At 46.5% G+C, this 17,555-nt stretch overlaps 2 protein-coding genes across 3 annotated transcripts in view; one reads left to right on the plus strand and one right to left on the minus strand.

Moving 5' to 3' along the window:
- LOC119389367 (eukaryotic translation initiation factor 5A) overlaps positions 1 to 6,360 on the minus strand; it is a 43,170-nt gene extending 36,810 nt beyond the window's left edge. The window contains exons 1-2 of the mRNA XM_037656591.2: positions 6,250 to 6,360; positions 4,659 to 4,841 (exon numbers count right to left, since the gene is read on the minus strand). Of these exons, the coding sequence (XP_037512519.1) occupies positions 4,659 to 4,823 (165 nt within the window). The 5' untranslated portion in view covers positions 4,824 to 4,841; positions 6,250 to 6,360. The remainder of the gene's footprint in view (positions 1 to 4,658; positions 4,842 to 6,249) is intronic.
- A 235-nt stretch (positions 6,361 to 6,595) lies between these two features.
- The window catches only part of LOC119389366 (Y-box factor homolog), a 53,829-nt gene continuing 42,869 nt past the window's right edge, over positions 6,596 to 17,555 (plus strand). For both annotated transcript variants that reach the window (XM_037656589.2, XM_037656590.2), the window contains exons 1-5: positions 6,596 to 6,830; positions 7,680 to 7,743; positions 7,828 to 7,861; positions 7,950 to 8,039; positions 14,344 to 14,484. In XM_037656589.2, the coding sequence (XP_037512517.1) occupies positions 6,770 to 6,830; positions 7,680 to 7,743; positions 7,828 to 7,861; positions 7,950 to 8,039; positions 14,344 to 14,484 (390 nt within the window). In that variant the 5' untranslated portion in view covers positions 6,596 to 6,769. The remainder of the gene's footprint in view (positions 6,831 to 7,679; positions 7,744 to 7,827; positions 7,862 to 7,949; positions 8,040 to 14,343; positions 14,485 to 17,555) is intronic.

The following is a 17,555-nucleotide window of genomic DNA, read 5'->3' on the forward strand; positions in this document are numbered from 1 at the left end:
CCATGAGATCATCCAGTGTCAATTCTAGCCTTTTTTTCTTTTTCATTCCATCGAGCTCTTCCTCTATGCAGTGCTTTTTCCTCTACTTCGAAGCTTCAAGGTTTTGCTTCTTGTGGGCTTCCAAGTATGCTCCACACTTGTGTCTAGCAGCTGACATTGCCATCCTCAGTTCCCTGGTGATCAGAACCTCAAAACACCACCTGCCTTCTCAACCGCATCACACACAACCCGCTGTGAAACATAGGAAAGGTCCTTGAGATTCTCCACACACACCTGTCTGGTCACGCTGAATCCATGTTCAACTGTTGCCCGGTCGTGACTGAGGACAAGCAGAAGCTTTACAATGCTCCATAACTTCAAGAGGTCAGGGTAGAACCCATCCAGCTTAACACTCTTGTCATTTTGTCCAAGCTTATGTTTCTGCTCGTGCAGAAGCTCTGTGTACTCAGACAGCACAGTGTGTCGACTATTCTAACCACAGCGATGAGGGTATCCAACACTTTCCTAAAACCTGTAAGGCATTCGTCGGACTTTGAACACATCTCTCACGGGTCCAGCGAAGACAGACCCCTAAAAAATGCAAACTTCAAGGGGCTTCGCCCTAGGACTTTCTTTGTGGCACTGATCAAAAACTGTTTACATTCCATCCGGAACTGGAACACATCCTTAAGCTTACCCGAAAATTCTTGATAATTTGCTCGGCTTTCTAGTCTATATCCACATTTTCAAGTAGAATATGATTCTCAACATTATCAATGTCAATCTTCAGCTGGCCAATGATTCCTTTGGCAAAGAGGATCGAACATTTCAAAAACTTTCTGACAACAGTTTTTAAATCCCTTGCAAGAAAAAAAAACCATTGGTTTGTCTGTTGGGTACTCTACCAGAAAAGGCTTCAGTGCAAGAGATCAGCGACGACGACTCGGAATGAGCGCGGCATCTTGATGATGAACCAACTGCTCTGTTTCATCTTCATATTTTCAATAAATGTTCTCTCTGTGAATTTTACCCGGCCTACATTCGAGGTAAGTTTTTTTTTTTTTTTCCGGGCTTCAGACTTTAGGGGGTCGGCTTAGAATCGGGGTTGGCCTAGATTCAAGTAATTACGGTATAGGGGGTATGCACTGAGCCTTGATCCGCAAGGTGGCAACACCATCGCCGCGCCATTTTGAAGGCCCGTTCATACTCTCACTCCGTGCGTCAGCGGACAGAAGTGTTCCAGAGGTCTCTAGTTATCCAAGTCGCCGTACAGATCTTGGAAACAGCGCGTGTAGCGTGTTTTTTGCGCGTGCGGCGAGAGCGCGGACCTTCAAAATGGCGACCCCGACGCTAGCGCTCCTCGCGGATGACGTCAAGTGCATACCACCTATCAGAATACGGCCGAAAAATGATCAATATTTGTTAAGAAAAATGCACTTTCTGGGCTTTGGCGCGGAGCAGCATTCGATATAGCGGATGTTTCGCTGTGCGGGAGTTCAATATACGTGCACACCAGCCCCATACTTTTGCATGGGAAATTCAACTGTTCGATATAGCCAATAATTCGATATATCCGAGATCGACTGTAGTTCAAGAGAAAAGTCTAAGTCCGGTGTGTTATGCCATGCAACGTCCAAGACAAACCAGGAAAATTGTGCAATCGTCGTATGTGCACCCGCCCCTCTTATCTGTCATATATATACATATATGTGTGTGTGTGTGTAGAGAGAGAGAGAGAGAGAGAGAGAGAGAGAGAGAGAGCTATGCACAGCGAAAATCTGCATCCTTTCATTGTACGCAGTGCCTGCCGCCGATAAGAGCTGGAACCTTGCTAATTTCGTGCAGCATGTCACCAACAAAGCTGATGCCGTCGCTGCCGGGTCAGTCGTGTGCTCTGCCATATGACAGCTTTTCCAGAGAAATATTCCTACTCGCTCCGCTCATGACCGCACACAGGGATACACCAAACATTTCACTGGGTAAACGCAACAATGGTGAGCTGCTTTCATTCCTGCAAGCGACACACAATCAGTGTCTCCGCTCTGGAGGCAGCAGCCAGCAGCATGTTTGGGTCCGTCGCGTATAAAATGCGTGCAATATATTGACAGTAGTATCAAACGCACTATGCCACACGCGCTACCGAGCAGATATAAAGATCCTGATCGTGTTAAGGTTGCCGGCAATAACTCGCACTGGCGTGCTCGTTAGTACCTGCCATCAAACCTTCGCGCCAGCAAAGCGGTGACCGCACTCGCGTCGAAGTCAAAATGTTTAGTAGACCAATGTCCACATTTCCCAAAAAGCGGAAGGCTTTTTCGGCACATTGTAGTGTCAGCCTCAGCGAGAGTTGAAGGGAGCAAGTACCTTGACGAACTCGTTCAGCTAAGGCGGTCAAGGTTTTCGTGTGTAGTACTTCTCTAAAACACACTTTACTCGTCAGTGCATTTAAAAAGACTTTGCTGTATATACAATCCCCGCGGATTCGTGCACGTGAGCACCGCTAGTTGAACAAAAGCAGCGCTGAACCGGACTCCACCTAACAATGACGCCCCACTAAGATTTGCAGCACATGTCAAACGGCCCGTATGGCAGGTAGCTTTCTTTACGTGGTGCTTCCGCATTAAATGGCCACTGACCATTGCTCACATTGCATGACCTTGTAGAACATCGTTTGAACCAGCAGCAAAAACTTCATTCAGGCCCACCTGGCTACCAGCAAACCCGCCAGAACAGATTAACGTCATGTTTGAGTTAAGCACCACTGGATCGGATTGGATGAAGGGGCCTCTTCCAACATTAGGTTGTCAATGCGGGCTTCGTTCCGCGCTAAAGCCAGGCTAAAACTAACGAAAAAAAAAAAAAATGCGGTTACCTGGGGCGTTTTGGCGCAGCGTGGCACAGTTTCGACAAATATTGCGGTTTCGGCGCAGAAAAACGAAATTGTATCAAAATGGCGCAATTGGCACAGCTATTGCATCCCTGCAGGGACATTCTCAAACCACCTGTGGGCGACAAACTTGAGAGGAAGATTGCATTGGCCTGTAACTGACAAAGTCCTCTCTTCGTAGTCTTCATAGTCTTCATAATACCTAGTCTTCACTTTCTGGGCGGAGTCTCAACACCTCACGTGCACATGCATTTGCTTACTGTGCAGATAGTCATTTGCATCGAAAAGTATGACGAAGAATTCACACTGTTCTATCTCGCTGCAAGGCCGAAAGAAAGGCCTGGGACCATGACGTCACATAGGCGCATTACTTCTCACCACAAGATAACGCCTTTGCCACTTCACTGTCCGGGAACATGCATCGAAATAACTACCCTGCTTGGGATGTGACGACTTTCAAAGTTCAAAGAATTTCTGCGTCAGTGACAAGCTCGTGCATTTTAGTAGCATCATTTAAGCTTGGCGACCGCAACGGAGACTGTGTAGTGGACTGCTCCATCGCAACAGGCGTCAGGTAGCTTTTCAACGAACTCCCTTGACCAATCTTATTGCACCAATATGCTTGGCACTTTTCACGTGACTTTTTAAAGCGGATTCACCCATGACAGTCACATCAAAAGTTTTGCCGCAAAGCTTGCACTTAGCCCGATGCGGATTCGTCGTGTCAGGTGCAATCCAGTGCTTGTAGTCGTCATGGTGGAGCCACGTAGTCTGCAATTTGCCGACATGATGACAAATACCAATTCAAATTTAGCATTTAACAAATTCAAGGTTCTTAAGGGCCCTGAAAACAGACTCGATTTTCAAGGGTTTCAAGAAGCTATGCGCACCCTCGCAACAGCACATCAGCAATACCCTAAGCTTGTACTGTATTACCTCTAAAAGCCAATACAAGCACATCTGAGTACAACCAAGTTTACAGGCTCAAGTGCCACCATTGCACAGCGGAAATTAGATTCACATGCGAGATCTAGCAGTGTGTATGGGAGCATTCAGCTATGCCGGCGCACAACTATTTTAGTAGTAGTGTGAACATTCAATGCCTGTACATGGTGTACAGAGAATATTTTTTAGATCTAGTAACTAAACCTGCACACACTTATATTCTTATTACTGGGAACTTTACATGTTGCTTCACTTAAATTCATATTTTAAACTGAACTGGGTATGGACCGGGTATAGAATCCTTTGATCAGTCTCGCCCAGAAAAACAAACTGCACGTTTAATGCTCTAGTTCATGCAACCATCACTGAACCCATCTCAGGCACCAAAGTTCTGCCTCAACAGCAATATCCAAAGAACAGTAGCGCCATCTCACGAGAACGTCATGAAATGCATGCGACCACAAATGCGTGATGAACGGGTAACACTTGCACTAGTTATGCTGAGGCGAGGCAAATTCAACTTTCTTGAAATAGTGCTCAAGTTCTGCACTAATGCAGGGTAGCCCTTCCAAAACGTCGAAATAAACGTTTAAATTACAAGGAGACAATGTCCAAATTCATGACACCATGAAGCCTGAGCATGTTTACAGAAACTGAATGTACTTCAACTTGGCTAAATACTTAGCCTTAACAATGTTCCTATGCCTGTCTTTTCCATTACAGCAATGTGCTAAGCCATCCACTGCCTGCCGCCAAGGGCAATTAGTCATGAACATGTGTGTACCGGTTTTATAAAAAAAGCTACTAGATTCAACCCAGCAACTTGACCTGTGGTCAAGATAAATACCTTGGCGTGACCATGCTTGCCAGTCTTGGATGTGGTCATCTCAACGATACGGCATGGCCTGCCCTTGAGCATGACAAATCCGTTCTTGCGAAGGGAAGAGCACTGCACAGGGTACGTCTGGGAGGCACCAGACCCTGCTGCCTGGTACTGCTCTGTGTCATCCATGATGATCCCTCAGTGCCGCTGAAGAAGCACAGGCAGTGCCCAGATAAGCATCACAAACGAATACATAAACAATTCCCGATCGGGCCGTGTAGGCGCCATTAAATACTTCACAGCGGTTAGCGCATAATGCAGCCTCGTGCACGAACAGCTCGGACAATACGACCGGCTTGAAAGGTTCGCTCGTGAAACCGGGTATCGAGGTCAACGTAGAAAGCCCTCGCCACGAGGCAACTTGACTTCGGGCACAACACGTGCAAACAACTCGTACGAAACGTACTAAGGCCCGAACTTTAAGCACACGACGCCAACTCTTTGTGCATAGTATATACTAGCGGTCCGGAACAAGCTGTTAAAAGCAAGAAGCTGCGGCTTATAAGGGTAACAAGGATTTGGAGCACGTCTAAAGAGAGGCATCGAAGAATCGCTTAACGCACGCGTCAACTGGCGATAAGCGTACAAGCTCCGACTAAACCATTCATTCGGTCGCTCAATACAATGAACACTACTCGATGATAAGGAAGACTGGTCAAACAGGGTCGTCGCCCTACGTTTGTTACGTTCCGAAGCTACCAGAAGTGTTGCACAGCTGTATTATTAACGGAACTACAACCCACAGCACCGACCTGCCGCAACTATCCCAAGACGCGCACCTACAGCCGTTGCCGCGGGTGGCAGTGGCACAAGAGGGCTCGGTGCAAAGCAAGGGGATGCACTACTCGTGGCACGTCGGAAAAAAACGTTTCCGGGGGCTCGCCCCATAAGACGGCTGCGAGCGAGGCGCAGGTGCCAGATGCTGCTGCCAGCTCGCACACGAGACAGCACAGTGGGCCGTCACACGGTATCCCACGCGACCGCTGATCTGTGCATGGCTACTAGCAACAATGGGATGAAAGATATCCACCGAGCGATGTCTTATCGGGCTCGGAGATGATACTGGAAGCAAACGAAACCGACAGTAAAACCGCAACAGTATTAGGCCTAACCTTAGTCCTCCACACGTCGGTCAGTCTGTGCAGCTTTGACAAAAGACGGCGCCAGTCTCACACACGGCCAGCCGGCGAAATGAACGGCCACTGTTCGTAGAGCAAAGCGGCGGCAACCGAGGCGCATCACCTCACGCCCGTAGCTTCGACAATCGTATGCTCGTCCGTAGCACAGAAGACACAGCCAAGTTTTTCCGAATATACATGCACTAGATGAACACCCGGACCTCCAAAATAGGCGCAAGAGTTGTCATGGCGCGAGACATGCCCTAGGCCTAATTTCACACAACCTATATATTTCTGAAAATGTACCAAAACCGCGTTCAACATACGCATTTGTGTGAACCGAGCGAATGGAACAGGCCAGAGATACCCAAAAGAGATTGCTGTTAAACAATACGTAAAAGGATAGCCGCAAAAGGAATACCCCATTGAAAACTTACATGTGACTCGTCCGGCTGCTAGTGGAAAAGGGATAAGTGCGCTTTCGCTCCACGTTTTCGGAAGCACTGCTCGGTGTAAAAGGTGACACGAAGCTTCGCTACCGGCTTCTCAAAATAATAAATATTATGACTTTGCTATATATACTACAGCGTAACTTGTCAGGTTGTTATTGTGATACAATGTAATTTTAATATTTGCTTTTTTATATTATGAAACGTGAAAGATAGCGCAGAATATTTAGTTTCGGTTTCTCCATCGACTCGGCTAGATACGGCAATGCGGCCGCTGACTGACAAACGAATGAAAAACGTGCATATTTTTCTGATTCTGTTTTGCTCCTACGTCATGGTTCTTTGGACCAATCATGCAGAAGCTTACCGGCGTTCTTTCTATGTGTAGCGTGCACGGTTAGAACTGGGGAGGGAGAACAAAGTAAAGGACGGGAGTCGTTCCATCGGCGCTGGCGGAAGGAGGCCGGTACAGTGTGAATAACATCGTAGGACGGGAACGCTTAAAATCATGGCTGAGACCGAGATCGGTTCAGAGGAACCAGTTTCAAGAAAGAAAAAGGAAGTGCTCGGTAATGTACTGAACATCACGAACGCGATGCGCGTTTTGCTGAGAAGGCTTCTCGCACACCGCGAAATGCATGATTAGCGATAGCATGCGTTTGATTGACACCTGCCGCTGCGCCGCGGACATGTTGGCGGCTGCACGGATTGTCAGTAATGAGAATGACCTCTTGCATGCACTGGTAGGAATTTTCGCTGGTAGCTAGTACGTCCGCGCGCACACTAACCTAGAATGCTTAAGCCTAGCTGCGGTGTGTTTTTAGGCCTAGTGGATGCACGCTGCGGGCAGAATCTTTATAAATAACCCGCCTCGCACTACGTGCTATGCTGTGATATTTTTTTAAAGCGTTTTCGTAGCTATAATGGATGATTTGCTGTTAAGTTATTCGAGCCGATAGACCGAGGCAAGCGTGGTATAGCGCTGTAGGTTAAACAACCAACCAACCGAAATACCACTGATTTCTTTGCAACTCCTCGTGTGCCTGCGCTTTATATTTGATGGCAGCGGCTACTTAGAGTGTGGCATGCTGTGGCACCTGCAACGGGTATACTTTACCGTTCGCACTTGTGTAGTACAGCTAGCATGTTGAGCTTCGCCCCAGAGGCGCCGGCGATGTTGATAGCTTGTGCTGTAAATACTTTCTCGTGTGCATTCAATTCATAGTATGGAAGGCGTGGCTTCTTCGCGTCCTGTCACATGGCGGCAGTATTGGCAGAAACTTCTCGGCGTATTCGCGTCACTGAACAGTTAGCGAAAAAAAAGAAATGTGATTTTGTCGCTTGGATCACAGGGGAAAAAATGCGGCGCTTGTGTGTTGTGGATTAATAAAAGCGTACGTTTTGCTTTTCTTTTTCAGCTGAAAGAGTTTTGGGAACTGTGAAATGGTTTAACGTGAAAAACGGATACGGATTTATAAACAGGTAAGGTACAAGACGTTGACTCGGGGGCTGAAGTTCATACACTCATTATTTTTTTTTTCTTCCTGCTCCCCTCCACTGTTATAGAAACGACACTAAAGAAGACATCTTTGTTCATCAGGTATGCTTAGAAAATTCTTTGTTCATCAGTTTTTTATGAAAAATTAAATAAATGGAGTTGCATAAAGTGTTGTTGTTTTTATTTGCAGACTGCAATAACAAAGAACAACCCTCTGAAAGTTGTCAGAAGTGTGGGTGAAGGAGAGACTGTCGAATTTGACGTCGTCGTCGGTGAAAAGGCAAGTTTTGTGCTGCTGATATTAGTTTGCATGTAAATGGTATGATAGTTTTTTTTTTAAAGTTTAGGCAAACAGTGACATGCTGCAGTATTATGTAAGGTAATGCATCCACTTTGTAAGCAAATTGAAGAGACACTCAAGAGCAAAACGATTTTTCTCGCATTAGTAAATTAAAATTTCAGCTGTTACCGGGAGAACAGTCTTAGAAAATGTGCAAAACTACAATGTCACTGGTGACGCTTCCTTGACATGTCATAGATTCATGTAAAAATGGTTTACTTTGTGCTCTGAGGGACACAAACTGTTAACATAGCAAGTTTCAGAAAATTTCATTGAACCAATGTGGCTAAAATGCACAAACAACTTGGAATTCCTTGAACATCCTTTGAAGAGCATTTCATCTGTGCATGCGACTACACAGCAGAAAGCTGTCACATGCCGTACCTTCTAAGAACGGCTAACATAAACAGTTCATTAGTTGTAAGCAATAGCCGGAGCACGGGAACGCTGTGCTGCTTATCGTTGACAGCAAGTAAATACAAAATGGAGGTTAGTTTCCTGCAAACTTTCTTTTAGTGTCCCGATTACTACTGGCTGCGCAACAAAGCAAACTAAAATATGTTTGCATAAAGGTTTCTATAATATGCCGAATGTTGATATGTACGTTTCTTACGTACGCACACGGAGCACGCTTGGCCTTCAACATCGCGGAAATGCACACAGCGGTCGCCAGATGGCAGGAGATTATGCATAGGGCCTATTTATTGGCCTCGTCATGTTTGCCCCCGTATGGTTGTGAATAATGTCGATGAGGCAAGGTTGCAGCTGATCAAAAATTACTCTCATAACTTTATATTTCAACATGCTGTGGCTGAGAACGCATATCGCCTGGTTTGCTTCTCATTCGAGTGACAATGGTCGAGCACTTTTAGGAAAATTTGCCTGTCTGTGTTTTTCTCTCGTAGCACAGTAGCACAAATGCAAGCAAACATAAATGTGGTTTTGCATTTGTTTTATAATATCCACTTTAGCTTTCTAAACTCGTATGAAGCAAGTACTTTTGGACCGATTAACAAATGCAAAACTGGGCCCAAAATAAATACTTGATATATTGTACATTAATTCAGTTTATATAAAGCGAAAGTGGCAGGAATTAATGGGAACATAACCTTGGTTGACTTGCTTCTTTAATAATGGTCCTTCCATATGATTCAAGTTGGCCAGACACCTTTCTTGTATGCCTTGCCAAGTTCAAGCCAGCAGTGCAGTCCTCTGCCTGGCTTTGTGTGCAGAAAACTTGCTCCTCATGCTGCGGCCGACGCCCTCACAACTGCTAAAAAATATTCGCATGTAAATACAGAGCGAGCTAACTGCAGGTGTTGGTAATGGCAGCTGCATATCTATGGCTGTGACATCTTTGAATGCCTTTTGTATTCAGGGGCTTCCTTTACCTGTTGTGCAGATGTCCGTTGTTCGGTCGTTCTTGCGCAGTGCAGATGAAAGCAGAAATAAGTAAATGAATGTATTTCCAATACTGTATAGTTTTAAGGCTTATATAATCCAACAAAGAAATGAAGTTGCTTGTATATTTAGCACCCAGAATGTAACTTTATTTTGAATTAGTTTGAATAATGGCGTTGGTTACAAATTTTATAATAATCTGAATTACCAGTCATCGCATGTGTCAATAGACCTGATCATAGTGAGCAGCCACAAGTATTGCTTTGTGGAGAAACCGGTTGGAATATTCAGTAACGAAGCATTTATCAGCAAAATATCTTTAAGCTTCACGCCATTTTGGCATGCGCCACTGTCAAGATGTTAGTATGCGTGCTCGGAAGCAATCGTTCATTGTTTTTTACTGCCTTCTTTCCTCTCTTCATTTTTTAGCTGCTGGCACACGATCTAACGTTGACGTGGCAGGGATAGAAGTGCTGCTACAATAGCTCCATTCTGCTCCAAATTACACGCCTGCTTTAAAGCTTTTGGGAACAGTTGCTAAACTAAAGTCGGATACAACTTTAGACGTCAGCGGCATTTCCTCCTCAAAGTCGGATGAACACAAGCCTGCACCAATGGGCGCGCACTCGGGGCTGACGTCATGAGCGAGACGGCCGGTGGCTCCGCCTTCGGAGAACATGGCGCGTGCATGAGCGGGACTATTTCTTTAGTCGTGGAGGCAATCGGCTGCCACGCTTCAGTCGTCTGGGCGGGGCCTCTCCTGACTTCTTAAGTTGTATCCGACTATAGGTGCAGTCCATGTTTTCAGTGGCAATTGAATCACATTGTGGCCAATTCTATAAAATCTCTTTTAGTGGTCGCCCCTGGCAACTGCAGAGCAGTGTGGCCAATCCAATCAGATCCATTTTAGGCCATTTAGCCACCACGCATATGTGTTTTGTTGTGCTGAACAAGACGGATGGCAACTGAGGCCTAATCTCTCTATGGTGTCAGCGAGCTTTGAAAGACACTGCCAGTTTCTGCATACAGTGCAATGTTGTTACTCTGTGCTGTTCATGGCATGGTAGCACAGTTATTTGCCATGCAACCTCCCAGAGGCACACTGAGAATGCAAATAGCACAACAGTGAAGGGGTGCTTATCAAAAGTCCTGTGCTTCATCGCACTATTCACCTTGTGCGTCACTGATGGCGGCGCTCCTGTGATGCAAAGACGGGGATTTGCCTTTTGTCGTCTGCTAGACCATGGCTAGAACAGCAGCATTTTCATCATAGTTCGCTTGCGTCGCAAGGCGTTCCTCGACTACTAGGTGTATTTTCTTGTAATGATAGTTCTTTAGATGGCTGCTAGCATTACAGGAGGTTAAGAAACATTAACATTATACGTATTTTCTATATATACAGAGCCATCACTGTCAGGATCATGCCCCTGAGTTCGTAGCGTCACTCAGTGAGCTGGATGGCATTGAATAAGCTTACGTGAAAGCGCGAACATCAATTTTACGACTTATTTGCAAAAGTTAGCGTTATGTAACCAGACTTGAACGAAAGTTCACACTCCACTCCTAGTTGTAGTTATGTGGACCTGTGTGCACAAAGCGTTTGCCAACAAAATAAAATTGATAACTTCATCAACCAGCGGGTTATTGCGTATAACTAGTGTAGATTGGGCAAATTGGATGCACATTAAAACTTGTTAAACATTCTATCGGCTTCGAATGAAAAGCCAGCAGTGGTGCGCATGGTACAGTTCGCACCCTTATAACTTGAGATTGATACGCTCTTACAATTTGCCGCTCGTGAGCCAGGTTTATGCTTTTAAATGCACAATGCTGCCTAATCGAGTGTGCGTGCCTGTCAATGGTGATGACAGGACGGCGCGCATTGTACAGCTCCTAGTACTTGGGGAACGCGCTCCGCTGTTCGTGTTTCATTTGTCACCGATAGTACAACTTGGTAAACAGCAGAGGAAAAGTCAGCGAATATGTCCAGGAAGAAGAGAAAGAGAACTCTTTCCCACCATTCTTTTGGCCCCATTTGGCTGGTTATTGCTATTCTTTACCGTGCCGTAACAAGATTGAATATTTTACGGTGAAAGCTCTGGATTCCTGATCAAACGTGAAAATTGACCGTCGGCTTCCCGAGTCGGCAGCGTCAACACGAGTGATTAAAAAAAATCACCCCATGATGGTCCTAAGATCGTGTCAAATGATGACATCATCACGACATCGTCTGTTTGCATTGCCTCCGTGATTGATGGGTCAATCACGGGAGGCAGTGCAAAACCAGGTGGTATATAGAAAGCTTGCAATGCGTCCAATCCTGGAAGCAGTGTAAAACCACGTTACGTCCAGAAAGCATTCGGAAGGGGGAGGGGAAAGAACAGTACATCGACTGAATAAAAACAAGATGGATTTTGCCTTCGAGTCATCTTAGGCAAATGCATAAGGGACCCTGTGAGTCTTCTTAGTACAGTGACTGCATCGCGCCCTATCAGAAGTTGACCGTTAAGAGCGATTTACACTATTTTATTGCAAGTACATCTTACTGTGACTTTTGATGCAAAAGCTTTGTATTTATCTACATTAGCATGATTACACTAATTTAGTTCAGCATACTTTCAAATCAAATGGCCGTGAACGAGTCAGCAGACATTGATTTATTAACATAAGGATTAACACTTTCCTGTCCGCGCCTATACTCATCAACAGTATGCTGTTGATGGTTTCAATAAACATTTTATAGCGTTCGGAGCGCTTGCGGACAGCTAGCGCTATCCAGCGCATAAAAGGAGAACTATTTTTCTAGTTTCGCTTTTGTGTTTCCTTTTTTCGCCGCGGGGGGATTTTTAAAGTGCCTTTTAATCGCGCTTGACGAGCGCTCGTAGTTTCCGACATGGCGTCGACGTCGCGCGTGGCAGCCCCTCGGAAACGGTGAATTTCAACGGATTCGGCGAATTTCAACGGATTTGCGGAAGGATTTGCGAACCATCTCTTCCGGGAGGGATTTCCAGGCTGAGGACACCCAGCCACAAACGGTTGCGAGCGGTGGACGCCATAGGCGGCCAGCGGGGGTCTTGGGATTGTCTCCCAGCATCCACTCACTGTAGAGCTCGCGCACGCGATCTTTAAACGGCTTGTTTAGCACAACATCCAGTGGCTGGAGTATAGAGGTCAGTCCCCCGGGGATGACAACAAGATCCGTCTTGCCATCGGACAGCGATCGCTTGACATCGGCCGTGAGGTGACCTCGAAAAGAGTCAAGCACCAGCATGCTCGGTCGTTGAAAAAGGGCACCCGGTCGCCGGTTCCACACGAGCCGGATCCATTCCAGCATGAGGGATTCGTTCATGAACCCCTTCTCGCTTGCCCTCACGATTACATCCCGAGGAAAGTCCTCCTTTGGTAGCGTTTTCCTTTTATAAATAATATAAGGGGGCAGCTTCTTTCCGTCTGCTGTACACGCGAGCATCACAGTAAACCGCGGATGCTCTTTGCCCGTTGTCAATACCTTGACTTGCTTCGCTCCTTTCTCGGTCACAGTCGTGTTCGATGGCATATCGAACCAGACCAGAGTTTCGTCAGCGTTGCCCATGTGGCCCATCATGTAGCAACGCTGTCGACGATGCTCGATGACGAAGCGCTGATACTCCACGAGCTTGTGCTCGAACTCTGCTGGTAGTTTTTGACACACTGAAGTACGCCGCCGCAGAACAAGGCCCTTCCGCTTCATGAATCGACGCACCCACGATGGCGAGCCCTTGAATTGCGCCCTCGTGAGCCCCGAGTCGCGCGCAATCTCGAGCGCTTTCACGCAGATGCACTCCGTTGTCACGGGTAGTGACCTTGCGCGCAGCTCCCGGACGAACTCGGCGAGTACCGTTTCCAGTTCGGGGTGAACTGCAGTCCGTCCTCGAAACGACGTTTTCTTCTGGTTGCTGCAACTTATGATGCGCTGTTTCTGGCTCCTCCAGTATCGGATGCTCTTCTCCGTCGGACCGAATTCTCGTTGTGCCGCCAGGTTGCCGTGGGCTTCTGCATACTCGATGACTTTTTTCTTGAAGCACATTGTAAACTGCCGTCGGCTGCCACTCATATTGAAGGAGATAGCCTCAGATAGGGATAATTAAACAGCGCAAAACCAACGCAGCCACCCTTGCTTCGCAGTCGGCACAAACAAAACGCAAAATGGCGTCGCCCAACGGTGCTGTTGCTGATGCTCACGATGGCAATAGGGCTACAGACTTCATCAACCCATTGTTGCAAGACTTCCATAGGTTTTCTGCCAATAACCGGTATATAAGACAAGGGTCGACTTTTCATTGCGTTTTTTTTTTTTTTTTTTTGAAAAAAATTCGACCTATATTCCGGTTTGGATATATTTTGGATAAACCATTGGATATATTTTTTACCAGAAATTAAAAATTTGAATTAATAATGCTCTTTGACCCTAGAAATCTGCTCTGAAACTGACTTGCATTGCTCCAAAGCTCACCTTTGACCGCTACAAAGCTGCTCCAAAAGACTGAAGCCCGCTTCCATCCCTTGTACAGATGCTTCAGAGCACATAGAGGCCTATGCTTAGAGACTCAGCAGCTCAATTTGCCGCGGTTCGTGCGGCAGTTGTTTCGCATGAAGCGCATTTCAGACCGCTGCATTATTGTAGCGCATGAGGGTGTTCGCATTTTATTGCACATTCTAGAGGTGCAGCACTGGTTGACAAAGAACTAAATTATAAGGACATTTTCGAGACATGTGAGATGAACATCTGCAGTACACTTGCAGTAGTTTTTGTTCGAGTGCCTTGAATGGTGTAGCAGAAGTATGACTGGTGGTGTTCTTGCAGGGCAACGAGGCGGCCAATGTGACTGGCCCAGAAGGGGTGCCTGTCAAGGGCAGCCCCTATGCGGCTGACCGCAGGAGGGGGCGCTTCAGGGGTCGCTGGATGGCGCAGCGCAGGAGGCCACCCCCAAGGCAGTCCACTGGGGTGAGTTCTGCAACGATCAAGGGTGGAAATTGGTCTCTGGGACAGGTGGTCTGCCTGCGAATTCTCACTCTAGGAAACAGTAATTTATTTGCAATATCATTTTGACGACCCAGATTCTTATTTGCCACCAAGGTGGAACAGCAGCAATAAAAGGGGGGAAAGCCACTCCAAGGAATTTGCCAGCACATCTCTAAAACCCTGCTACCAATTTATCAGCACCTGTTTGGATAAAACCCAAAACAGTAACGCAAGCCTTCATTCACTTAACTGGGATTCGGCAGTCAAGAATCACCACGCTTCGCTGTTGAAGTTGCAGGTGCCAAGGCAGTACTGAAGTTCAGATATGGCAATTGACGGCACCGAGTGGCAGACACAGCGGCTGAGTTCATTAGCAAGCATGCCAGCCTAGTGTGGTACTGAAGAAGTGCCCCTGTAATGCTGATATTCTTGGTGGCTATTGTCATCCAAACTGCAAAACATGCACATTCTATTTATTTTTAAAGTACCGTAAAAACCCGAGTATAGCTCGGACCCGCATATAGTCTGAAGTGCAAACGTGAGAAAAAAAAGTTTTCACCCAAATATAACTCAAGCAAAACAGAAACTAGATAGGTTTATTCACGCGGCTGAAGTCCTTGCCTACAAAGGCTGAAGTCTTCGCCTCAGCAGGGCATCTTGGCGGGGTCACGCATATATACAACGCCTCAGAGGTCATTGTAGCAGCACCCAGGAAGCCTTCGTTGAAAAGAGTTGTCGACGCGGTGCTCATGTGCACGCGGTGTTATGTGCTCACGTAGCCAGCTACGTTTACATAAAAACCACTCTGGGTCCCGCCTCCCTCCCTCGGCGCTCTCTGAAACCGAAACTGCGACTGGGTGCAATGAAACAGTCTAAAAATGATTAACGGTCGTGTGCTCGAGCAAATAAGCTTTGTTTGGTGCAACAATTGCTCCAGCTCTAGAATAGCTACAGCTGTAACGTTTTTTGCTGTATGAAGCTAAATGCATAAAGCTTGAAATGCTGCAAGCAAATTCCTTCTTTTCTTCTTCTATAATTTTTTTAACTGCCTGTGTTCTTGATTGTTAGTAGCTGTACTGTAAATGCTAAATTTCAATGGGCTGCTAAATTAATTGCTTTTGGATTTGAAAACTGCTTGCAGCAGTTCGATTCTTATTCATTCTGCTTTCCACTTATGCATTAAACATAACTTTCTGCCCAGTTTATTATTATCTATTGTCTCACCAAGTAATAGTAATTAATATTTAATTATCTCAATAATTATTTGAGTCAAAGAAAAAATTACTGCACTTTTAAAAACAGCACAAAGAAATACATATATATCTGTGCTTTTTAATTGAATCTGGTCAGAAAATGAACAAGATAGCCCCAGGTACCATGTCCCCCCTTAACTTGCGGCTTTAGATGCATATAAATACACGCAAGGGAAATGGTAAAACATGTTTATCACACATTAGTCATCGCATACTTATGTCAAACATTTGTTATCGCATACTGGCCCCTATCACGTTAAGAGGTCAAATTACTTGACCCTCCTCAACTTCAAGTGTTTTTGGTGGTCCCTTTGGACACTCCCGTCTTTCTTTTTTTGGTAAAGTACTTCAGTGTGTCCGAGAACATCGTAGGCACAGCGTTTTCTGACAAACGCTGGGTATCTCAACAACCTCACCATTTATAATGTGCCGGTATGTCCTTTCGATGAAACGTCGAAGTGCCGCTCGCAAACAACGCTGTCCCTCGTCAGCAAGCGGTGCGGCAACGGCGCCAGTGTTAGATGAGCCTCCTCCTTACTTGATAGTAAACATGGAGTGCATGAACTCGCTCCTTCGACATTTGCGTTGCGAGTCTTGTCACGGGCTAGCGCGAATAGTGAGGGGCGATCACGACTACGGACTTGCAGTGAAGCTGACTGTCGTGTGCGACAATTGTGGAGCGATCGGGGCCGAATGGAGCTCGCCTCGAACTGACGGCAAGAAGACTTGTAACCCATTTGAAATCAACCTCCTGGCTACGCGAGCGATGGTTTCAACTGGAAGCGGCCAGACAGCGATGCATGATGTATTTGCGGCAATGGGATTGTCCCATCGTGGCATGCATCACAGCACTTTTCAGCGGCATCTAAAGCAGACTCTGGCACCTACAGCCACGCAAGCAGCCGAGGTGGCTATGAGCCAGTGCGCTGTGAAAGTGGCTTCGTTGTACGAGGACCTATGCTTCGGACATCGAGGAAACATAGCAGTGTCCTATGACGGCACCTGGATGACCCGCGGCCACTCCTCACATATAGGCGTCGGTGCGGTTATAGAGCTCTTCACTGGGTATGTGTTAGACTATGTTGTGCTGTCCAACTTTTGTTTGGGGTGTGAAGTAGGACCAAAGCCTGATTCGGATGGCTACGCCGAGTGGAAGGTGACACACCAGTGTCAGAAGAATACCGACAGGTCACATGGAAGTGGAAGCGGGGCTCCTCCTTTTTCAGAGGTCACTTGATCGACACGGATTGAGATACACAACTATTTTGTGTGACGGTGACAGCCGTCCGTACATTTGGTGCCATCAAGGAAGCGAAAGTGTACGGCTTCATCGACATTGAGAAGGAGGACTGTGTTAACCATGTCCAAAAGCGCATGGGGACAGCACTAAGAAATTTAGTGCAAAAACAAAAAGGAGAGGGCAAGCAAAGCCTCGGTGGGAGAGGTCTGCTGACGAATGAGCTTATCACTCGGCTCAGCGCATATTACGGCTGGGCACTCAAATCTAATGATGATGTGGACGCCATGCAAAAGGCTGTAATGGCAACGTACAAGCATGTTACATCCACCGACGTGTGTTCAGACCACAGTCTGTGCCCAGCTGGTGCTGATTCGTGGTGCCGTCACAACGCTGCGAAAGCAAAAGGTGACCCAGAACCTCGACACCGCTACAATTTGCCAAAGGAGGTTGCCAAAGCAATGTTGCCGGTCTATACCAGACTTTCCGAAAAGGCCCTGCTCCAAAGATGCCAGCGAGGCAAGACACAAAATTCTAATGAGAGCCTTCACTTAGTGATTTGG

Source organism: Rhipicephalus sanguineus, chromosome 4 (genome assembly GCF_013339695.2).
Source record: "Rhipicephalus sanguineus isolate Rsan-2018 chromosome 4, BIME_Rsan_1.4, whole genome shotgun sequence".
Lineage (NCBI taxonomy): Eukaryota > Metazoa > Arthropoda > Arachnida > Ixodida > Ixodidae > Rhipicephalus > Rhipicephalus sanguineus.